This window comes from Pinus tabuliformis, chromosome 4_2 (genome assembly GCF_031772625.1).
Source record: "Pinus tabuliformis cultivar Carrire ecotype Pingquan chromosome 4_2, CPIR1, whole genome shotgun sequence".
Lineage (NCBI taxonomy): Eukaryota > Viridiplantae > Streptophyta > Pinopsida > Pinales > Pinaceae > Pinus > Pinus tabuliformis.
Genome location: NC_142304.1, coordinates 1,129,775,583 through 1,129,785,800, shown reverse-complemented (window position 1 = coordinate 1,129,785,800; position 10,218 = coordinate 1,129,775,583). Strand labels below are relative to the sequence as shown.

Below are 10,218 nucleotides of genomic sequence, written 5' to 3'. Positions count from 1 at the left end.
ATCTCGGCTTGGTCTACCTCAAAATCAGCTCATCTTGATTCCCAACATCATATTACTAAATTAGGAGGGAGGCAAGATAGACTATAAACTTTGGAATATCTGAAAACATTGAATAAATCTAAATTTCACTATATTCACTATAATATGGATGATTTTTTTTATATTCTTCAAATACCTAAGGGTGACATATTAAAAAAGCCTTAACACATACCTATGATTTTTTTATTTTGTAAAGGTTCAACAGAACTTTATATTAATAGAATACAGTAAAATACATGATGCAGAGTGGGAATCGATGGGACCTCCCTATGTCTACCTTTGTACAGCTGAGCTGGTCTAGTCTCTGCTCTCTTTTTTTTGTTGAGTGGATCATTTACAGCTTGTAGAATTATCTGTGGATGCATATATAGAAGAATCAAGGGAGCTCGGCATCCGTTATGCTTGATGGTCTGCATTGTTTATGGTGTTCCATATCACTCTGAGTTCCCCCTCCTCCATGTCTTGCCAAAGGATGTGATAATCTTCAAGATTGGATTGAATGCGGGCATTCGCTATGGCGTCAGCCAGCTTATTTGCTATTCTTCAAACCACTTGAAAGGTGACACCTTGAATGTTGCTGAGATGGCCCTGCAGATCCTTTAGGATTTCCGAGAGCCTCCAATTGTGTGTTATCTTGTCCACTTGAGTGCCGTTTTGGAGTTTTCTCATCATCTTGATGACAATCTCCAAATCTCCTTCCACCACCAGAGGTAGAAATTTGTAGCGGTCAGCCAGGGTGATTTCTTTGATGAGAGCGGTCAGCTCTGCCATATTATTGGTATTTGTGCCTAGATTGCCATGGTAGATAAGATGGATGTTCATGGTGTGATCCTTGATTTCTCCACCATAACCAGCATTTCCCGGGTTTTGCTTTGATGCCCCGTCGAAGTTCAGTTTGAATGATGGAAATGGAGGTGTACCCCATTTGTCCTGCTTCATCGCAACGCTGGCCTGGTTCCTGCCTGTGGGAGTGGTCTGGGCTTTGAGATTGAGGATCTAGACTATCCTTTGATCATTCGAAGATGTGTTCCCCTCTTGCAACATTATGTCCATGGGATGGATCGATTCTGTGATTAGCTGCTACGTTTTTCCTGTTAGCCTATCCACTGCCATTGCCGAGTTCTTGAAGATTCGAGCATTTCATTCTTTCCATATGATCCATGCAACGGCTCATGGAATGAGGTTCCATGCCTTGTTGACTAGATTATTGGGGGATATGGAGGATCGCCAATTGCTCAGGGTAAGGTAGATCGAGTTTCTGTTTCTGTCGGATTGTCTGAATACAAAGGCCATATCATCCCATAGAGAGCAAGCAGTGGGGCAGGTGTTGAGAATGTGATTGAGCATTTCCTAATCATTCTCACAGATGGCGCATTGAGAGGGCCTAGTGAAACCCATCTCTATAAATTGTCCCAAGTAACACTCTATTATGCAGGACTAGCCAAGAGAACAGGGTTATTTTGGGCCAAGTTCCTCTACTCCAAAGAGTGTGCCATTTGGGGTCCGGTTGCCAGTCAGGTGAAGCAGCTATGATTTTGTAGGCCTCTTTTAGATTGAAAGTTCCTTTAGGATTATTTCCCCATCGCAGGATGTCTTCTATAGTCGAGGTGAGGATTCTGCACTGGTCTAGTTGTTGTAAGAGAGGTTCTATATTCCCATTGTGGTCTTGAGTTAGCCATTGCTCTTTGGTTAGCCATTTTTGCCATGTGGTGATCGATGTTCGGGGTTGCCAGTAGTCTGCTACCTTTCTCAACCCTACCTCTTGCATGTCATTTTTAAGAGTAGTCCAATCTGGGTGGTCCAGGGGGGGGAGTTGCTGCCAGGCATCCTCCTAGAAGAGGGCGGTGTTGCCTTGGTGCACTTCCCAAAAGCTGTGCTTCTGAACAATATGTTGATTCTCCCATACTTTATTCCAGAGGGGGGATCCTTGAGTGTTACCAGTGAGCCTAATGAGGTCTTTGTCCTGGACTTGATTTGTATACTTTTCTTTCCACAAGGTGCCCCATAGGGAATTGGGATTTTCCACCCATCTCCACCAGATTTTCACTGCTACAACCTTGCTTAGGATTTCAGGATCTCTTAAGCCTAGTCCTCCTACCAGTTTTGGTTTACATATGTTTGTCCACTTGAGGAGGGCCCATTTGCGCTTCTTGGAATCTCCATTCCAGAGGAAGGACCGCCAGATGTTTTCAATGGATTTATACACTGTTTTAGGTGCCTCTAGGGCTGAGAGCAAATAGGCCGGCATTGTTTGAAGAACTGGTTTGACTAGCACCAGTCTGTTTGCCATGTTTAGGGCTCTGTGAGTCCAGCTACTTAATCTGGCCTTCATTTTGTTGAGGAGATATTCCCAATTTGCAGCTTTGGGGGCATATTCTGAAAGTGGGATGCCAAGGTATTTGGTTGGAAGGGAGTTCCTCTGAATTTTGAGAATTTTGCTAAGATTTCTCTGCACAGGAATAGAAGTGTTGAAGAAAAACAATTTGGATTTTGTTAGATTGATATCCATACTTGAGGCCTCTGTGAATGTTCTTAGCACCTTGCTGAAGGTTCGAGCTTCCTTTACTGTGGGGATTCCCATGAGCATTGTGTCATCTACAAATTGCTGATGCATTATTGTGGGGCCTTGATGCGCAACTTTGATGCCTTTGAGCTGATTCTTTTGGATTGCTTGGGATAGAGATCTTCCGAGACCCTCTGCCATGATGACAAAGAGAAAAGGTGACAAGGGATCTCCTTGCCTTATACCTCTGGACGGGAGGAATGGTTGTAGGGGGCCTCCATTCAGCATGATTGAAAAGAATGCTCCTGAGACCATTTCCATTATCCAGTTTATCCAAATCTGACTGAAGCCGAAAGCCTGGAGGATTGCTCTGATGTATGTCCAGCTAATTTTGTCAAAGGCCTTGGAGAGGTCAAGCTGAATGAGCATACCAGGAATCCTTTGTGTTTTGATAGAATGCAGCATTTCCTGGTTGAGAATTATGCTGTCGGTTATCTATCTACCTTCAACATATCCTGACTGTTCTGGAGATATGATTGAGGGAAGGATAGGTTTGAGTCTGTTGGCCATCAATTTTGAGAGGATTTTATAAATGACATTGCAGAGGGCTATGGGTCTGAACTTGTCGGGGGAGTCAGCATGATCAGATTTTGGAATTAGGGTGAGGAAGGTGGCATTGATGGCTGGTAGCACTCGCTTGGTTCTGTGAAAGTTCTTAATCAGATTGAAGAGGTCAGCTTTGATAATGTGCCAGCAAGCTTTGAAGAATTCAATTGTAAAGCCGTCTGGTCCAGGGGCTTTGTCAGTGGCCATGGTGAAGACGACTTCTTCAATCTCCTGCTCAATGAACTCTCTTAAGAGAAGGAAGTTTTGCTCCTCCATAACTAAGGGGGGAATAACACCAATGACTTTGTTGATAGCTTGGTTTCTATCATGATCAGGCTTAATGAGAAGTGACCTGAAGTATGAGTTTAGTTGAGATCCTATTTGCTCTCTGGTGAAGACCTTAGCACCATCAGCTTTTGTATGGGATATAATACGGTTGTTGGCCTTATGCTGAATGGTTCATTTATGGAAGAAGCTTCTGTTGTGTTCCCCATGTTTTAACCACTGCACCGTTGATTTTTGTTTCCATAGCAGCTCTTCTTGTCTTAGCCTTTCTTCCCATTACTTTTGAAGGTTTGATTCCTGAGCTAACCGTTCCTCATTAGGCCCGTCCTTGATCATTGTTTGTTGGAGGCCCGCCATTTTTTCCTCGAGCTCTTTTTTGGCTTGAAAAATGTTACCAAAAGTGTTCTTGTTCCAGCATTTGAGATTGGCCTTGATGATCTTGAGCTTTTGCTGGAAGATGTACATGATGTTATCACTCTCTATAGTGGTTTGAGTCCACCAGCTCTGTATATTTTGCATGAAGGTTGGATGATCTATCCAGAAGCCTTCGAATCTGAAAGGCCTGTTTTGAGGCTTGTCCATATTGGTGAAGTGCATCTGCACTGGCCAGTGATCTGATCCCCCAATAGGCAAAATGTTGGCTTCCATGTCTAGATTCTGGAGCATGATGGATTCCGAGATGAGGAACCTGTCAAGCCTCGATGCAACTTGCCTATTTCCCCCTTGCTTATTGTTCCAAGTGTATAGACCATTGACTGTGGGAACATCAATGAGTTTAGATGCAACTATGAAGGTATTGAAAGCTTCCGCATCTTTATCCAGTCTTCTTAAGCCTCCTTTCTTCTCCGCTAGGGTGGTGATCATGTTGAAATCACCACCTAGGATCCAGTGGTTGGCTCCATGGTGTTGTCGGATCTCGTCCAAGTCTTCCAACATCTTGAACTTTTCTTGGATTCGTTGAGGTCCATACACATTGGTAATGCATATCGTGTGCTTTGAGTCTGGCATGTTGAAGATGACTGATAGTGAATGCTTAGTGGACAGAGCATTCTGCATGAAAAACTTGTTTTTGTTCCAAAACATTAGAAGCCCTCCTACTTGCCCAATGGCTTCTGTGCTTATGCAATGATAGCCTTTTGCAAAGAGTTTCTTAAGCATCTCTATGCTGTTGGAGGAGCATTTGGATTCTTGTAGTAGGACAAGGTTTGGAGATTGCGTGAAAAGACGGTTTTTTAGGATTCGTCTTTTGGAGGTGCCATTTAGCCCTCTGATATTCCAGGTTGTAATCTTCATTGAGTAACTTTCGGTGTGGATAGGACCAGAGCCCTAATTTTTCCTTCATTGATTAGGCGCCTTCCAAGTTCTTGTATTTGTTGTTTTGTCGATTTTCTCCCCCTTTTTCTTCCTGGACCTTTCGGCTTGTATTGGTCCAGGTCCAGGTTGGCTTGGATGCCTGTTTGGCTGCTGTTTCCCCATTGCTTTTTGGCTGCATTCTGGTTGAGATATTCTAACTGCAGGTATGCCATTTCGATTTTCTCTAGGTGTTCCTAGGGAATGGCATTCACTCCCTGTTTGGACCATTGCTCGTTGACCTCATGGAGATCTAGGTCACCTAGGATCTCTTCCAGGGGATTGGTAGGAGTAGTTGAGGGTGGCCGGTCTGGATGAGTTTCTATGCAGGGAGGGGCATGCAATGGGACATGGCTTGTATCGATCTGACTGGGGTTGGGCTGTGGGTTTTGATGCTGTGTCTCGGCTTGGGGTGAGTCAAGGTTTGGGATGGAGATGATTGAAGGGCTTGATGATTGAAACTTCCTGGGTGGATCTTGAGCCGTGGGGGCAGGGGATTCCAGAGGGTTCTCATTTGGATCAAGGTTGCCTAGTACTTCAAAGCTATTTGGCTGGGTGGGGGTTGGGTTGGAGGAGTGTTTCAGAGGATTTTTGCCTTTCTGCCTTTTGTTTTTCCTGGAAACAGGGATGAAATCTGGGGCTGGGTTATCCACCTTGTCCGCTTGGGGTTGAGGTGGGGGTTGATTCAGGGGGCACCCATGACTAAGATGTCCATGCTGTCGGCATTTGAAAGGGATGTTTTCATAGTCGATGGATTGCTTCCAATGAATTCCTTTGTAGATCAGATCAATATGACCTGGGAGGGGTCTTGAGACATCCATGTAAACACAGATTCTAGCATAGGCAGTGTATTTACCTTGAGATGTGAGATCTGAAGTTTTGACGAAGACACCCAGCTGATTCCCGATGGCTTCCAGGATATGCTTATTCCAGTAATCCACAAGCAAGGAGTAGAGTCTAAGCCAAACTGGAACTTTTTTGAAATCTTCCTGTTCTGGAGCAAAGTTGGGCCTCCAATATGTCATGTAGAGTCCTGTCGAGTTGTAGAAGTATGGGCCTCCTTCAAAAGTGTGATCTCTGTCATCCCTGTGAGCGAAGATGACCATGAAAAAACTTCTTGCCCCCAACTAAAGTTCATAGTTCCCTTTGGGCTTCCATTTCTAGTTTATCCACCAGCAGAGAGCTTTTTCATTAAGTCGCACTCCCATGAAACGACAGATTAGGGCATGTTTACACATGTGATCTCTGTATTCTTCGATCCAGGGGTCTTCGATGATTAATGATGGTGTTTCCTCCGATAGCGGTTTGCAAGGGGATGGGCCTATTGTCCCGTTTTGGCTGGGGATGCTCCCCTTGGCCGAAGATCCATTGGCTTTTGGAGTGTAGTTTGCCGCCAGAGCTTTGCCTTTGTCCCTGGATCGGGAGCCTGATGGGGTAATGACGGGCGCAGAAGGGAAGCTGCCGAATACGAAGGGGCCGAAGGCTGGGGGGGTCGATCCCCCCCGAGGGTGGTCATGGAGCGATGCGGCTAGGGTTTATTTGCAGGATTTGGAAAAGCTTCAGAACCAGAGCATCCGTCTTCCTCCTCCACGAAGAGATACCAAGTCCTAACACATACCTATGATTGACTCTATAATTATAATTGACTTTTTTATTTACCTATGGTTGGCTTTGTTGTAGTGTTTCCATTTCTAATGTGCTTGGATTACTTGTATAACAACAACATATCCAATATACGTAAGATAACCTTATGAGATAGATTGACATCAAATCAGATTTAAAGTATTAGCATCATAGAAGTCAATGCGTAACATAACACTATGATATAGATTGACATCAAATCAAATTTGTAGTATTAGCATCATAGAGATCATTAGCAATGAAAACCCAACTCAAAATGAATTGAGTTGGTTCATCCTGAACCAACAAACTATTCACACTGCTAACCCGGGCAAAGATTCATAATGAGGCTTCAAATAAGAGTTGATTTAGTCAAATACAAAATACTAAAAAAACGAATAATTGAAATCATTTGCATCTGGGATCATTTTTGCTTATTTGCTTCTACTTCAAACGCTGTACCTTGCATATCAGCCAATGGATTACATCTTCTTTCTCTTAACAGCAGGTAGAATTGAGAATCGAAGGCATTAGCATAAGTGAGCATAGCAGAAGTAGGGGTAGGTCTTACTTCAGCTAGCATTCTGCTGTACATATGATTGAATCTAATGTTAAAATCAGACAGAAACTCGCCATCTTCTCTCTGCAAGTTACCAAATTCATCATGATAAAAGAGCATATCTTTATTATTTCCCTAGTGCTTTAAAAATACATCATCTAGGGCCTCAATGTCTTCAATAGACCTAGGGGGTAATTCTCTAAACTATTTTCTAGCTTCCCCATCTAGGTTTTGGACAAAAACCCTCATCCAGACATCCTCTTCATTGATATCTAGGTTATCAACGTAACTATAAAATGCCTCTAAATGCTCTCCAGTTGTTACTCCTTCTGCACCAGTAAACTTTGGCATAAATTCTTGATAATATCCTACAGGCATATCATTCAAAGGGATAGGCAAGACCAGGGGTCCATACCTAGCAACAACTATTTTTTCTATTTTTGTAAGGGCTTTCTAACCTGCCATGGCTAGGGTATATGAACTGATACACTGAGTGGTATGAATCAATGAAAACAATGAAAAAAACAGAGGAATATGATGGAAAACATGGATGCTTCTTTGAACTGAGGTCCGAAAGGGAAATGAATGACTAAGGAGCTTAATGAATCTCTAAAGGTGACATTCACTAACAGAGATACATGGAACTTTTAAGGCTTACTTGATCTTGGTGCTCCTTCCTAAGAATTTTTCTTCTGCTTAACAATCTTCTCAGGGTCAGGCATTGATTCCACTGATGGTTTCTAAGGATTTCTCTGAGCATGCCTCACCAGCTGCGCCAAAACTTCAATGTGGAGTCACCAAATGATGGTCTTCCTCCAATGGAGTTGCCAGATAGATGATTACAAACAGAAATGTGCCGAGACCTTGTCTATCATCAAAATCTGGAACTGTGTTGTTTTCCTAGGGAAGCTGAGCTTCGATCTCCTCTCCCCAGCAACGGTGCCAATTAATGTTATCACCCCAAGAAACTCTCCTCCTAGGTTGTATATCAGAGATGCTCAGGAACATTACAAACTCAACAAAAATGTTGGAAATATGGTGGATGAATGAAAGAAATGCTGCATATTCAAGCCAGATAACCACTTCTACTATGCTTAACTACAAACATGGGTGAACACCCCCATAGTACAAGGCTTTAGGCCACCAATTACTCACAGTTTAAGAAAAATGTGATGATGGAGAATACTGATCACACCAGCAGATGCACAGGACCTTGTGATGGCTAGCTGCAACCAGTTAAAAGGTCTGTAAATCTATTATCTAATACACAGACAGGATGACAGCTCTCTGTTATAGACATTTTTGTGCCTAACAGCATGAAGCATGAAATGTCAATAATCTGAGGGATCCAAAGTCCCTAAAACATGTTGTTCTTACCCCTAGAGGAACAAGGTCAGCAAACCACAGCACTGAAAATCAGTTCTCCACCTGAAAACACTCAAAAACAAGCTATTTCTAGATCATGTCATCTGCTCCACTGAGCATCTGCGCTGAATGTCAACTGCTCCACTCTGTACCTGCGTTGAATGTCAAATCTAATGAAGGCTACCTGCACTAGGTGAGATTGGCCAAGTGGCACAGTCATTCTGCAAGGTGTCAATTGCCCAGGAAGCTTCCAAACTGACACTTGGATCAAGGAATTCGCCTTGTGATGAGTAAGAGGGTCTTGATCTCCAAGTGGAAGCAAGAATCTCCAAGTGGACTCAAGAACTGAAGAATAAGTGAAGTGGGAGAGGACACTAGTCAGCTTCATGCCAGCCTCAAGCTGACTCATCCTTTCTCCAAAACTCCTATATATAGAGCTCTCTCATGAGGTCTAGGGAGGCTGGAATTTTGTGCAAGTAAGGAAGTGTTGTTGGTTTGAGTATAGAACTATTGGGTGATTTGCTTGAAGGAGGTGAAGAGGAGATTTCTTTCTGCTGGGAGGTGTTGCTGGATTGGGCCTATTATGGTTGTAACACTCTCAGAACTTTGCTTCTTCCATTAATAAATCATTTGAGGTTCTTCTATATGCATGTGTTTCAATGGTGAATTGATGCTTGTATATTTGATTTATTCTAATCCCTGAATCGATTATGGATGTATGTTTCTTGTAGTTTCCTTTTCTTGTGCTTTTACAGGATCTTTGTGTAGCTGGGCCGGTGAAAGAGCAAGGAGCTAGGAGCAAGCAGCAAAGAGGGAAGATTGGATCAACCATTAGCGGAAGATAACGGTTAGTGGATCCTCTTTCTCTTCTCTCTCTCATCTCATAAAGAAGTAATCTTGAATAGCTTTGCATTCAGTTGTTGCTGAGGTACTATCACCCTTAGAGTGGGATAGGGTCATTCCGTATTGGATACTTTTCCCAACAAAAAATTGGCAACTCCACTAGGGAACATATCTTGTTGGTTGTTTGTGTTTTTGCTATTCATTTCATAAACAAAGGGAGTACCGAATCGAACTGTATTTGGATCTATCAAATACAAAGTAGAGGGCAGCTACTCTAGCTCAGTTTCTGGGCAAGTTTATGATTTGAAGAGCTGATCCGCAAGGACTCTAATAAGCTCTTAGTGATAGCTTTTCATCTTCCTTTCTATCCCTTAGTGTGTCCTTGACTGATAGCTTCTGATTTGAGCAAAAACTGTGAATTTTTGAGCAATCTGTGACCCGGAAACCAAGAGAAACGAAAGTTTCGTTCTTCAGTGCAGGCTGTACAAAGGCTGTCTGCATTTCAGCGCAGTTCCCAAAGGGGCTACCTGCGCTGAAGGTCAAACAGACAGTGTCTCACCTGTGCTGGACCAGTTTTTCCTTGTGCTACTGGGGTTTCCTGTTGTTTCTTGCCCTGTTTTCACTCTTGTTTTGTTGTTTGTTACCAGTCAATGTGCCTATCTGAAACCAACTTTCCTTGTCACTATTCCGCCTCAGTTGTATAAAGAAATTGTGTTTGTTCTTTTGTATTTCTTGTGCCATTTACATTTTCCCATTACGAAAGTGAACTAGTCTTGATGTGGCCTCTTAGATCTAGACCTGTGATTAAGTGTCGTTTTGATCTTAAGAGTTAGTTTGTTTGTTGTTCATAGCTGATTGAGCTTTTGCTTTCGTCATATGGTTTGAATTCGTATATTTCTAGTGTCGAAACAAGTAAATCTTAAGGTGTCTTTTGATTTTGGACAAACTTGTTTTCTTTCACTTGAAATTGAATTCAAAGTTATACAATGGCTTTCTTTCTTGTATTTCACCAACATTAAGGAAGAGAAAAGAAATACTTGCATTGTGC

At 42.7% G+C, this 10,218-nt stretch overlaps 2 protein-coding genes across 2 annotated transcripts; both read right to left on the bottom strand.

Annotated features, from left to right (window-relative positions):
• Window positions 1-582: 582 nt before the first annotated feature.
• On the bottom strand, window positions 583-978 carry LOC149173642 (uncharacterized). The gene has a single exon (XM_089426777.1). The coding sequence runs from the start codon at window positions 976-978 to the stop codon at window positions 583-585; it is 396 nt and encodes a 131-aa protein (XP_089282903.1).
• A 2,731-nt stretch (window positions 979-3,709) lies between these two features.
• LOC149173641 (uncharacterized) lies at window positions 3,710-4,591 on the bottom strand. Its single transcript, XM_089426776.1, has one exon. The coding sequence runs from the start codon at window positions 4,589-4,591 to the stop codon at window positions 3,710-3,712; it is 882 nt and encodes a 293-aa protein (XP_089282902.1).
• Window positions 4,592-10,218: the final 5,627 nt, after the last annotated feature.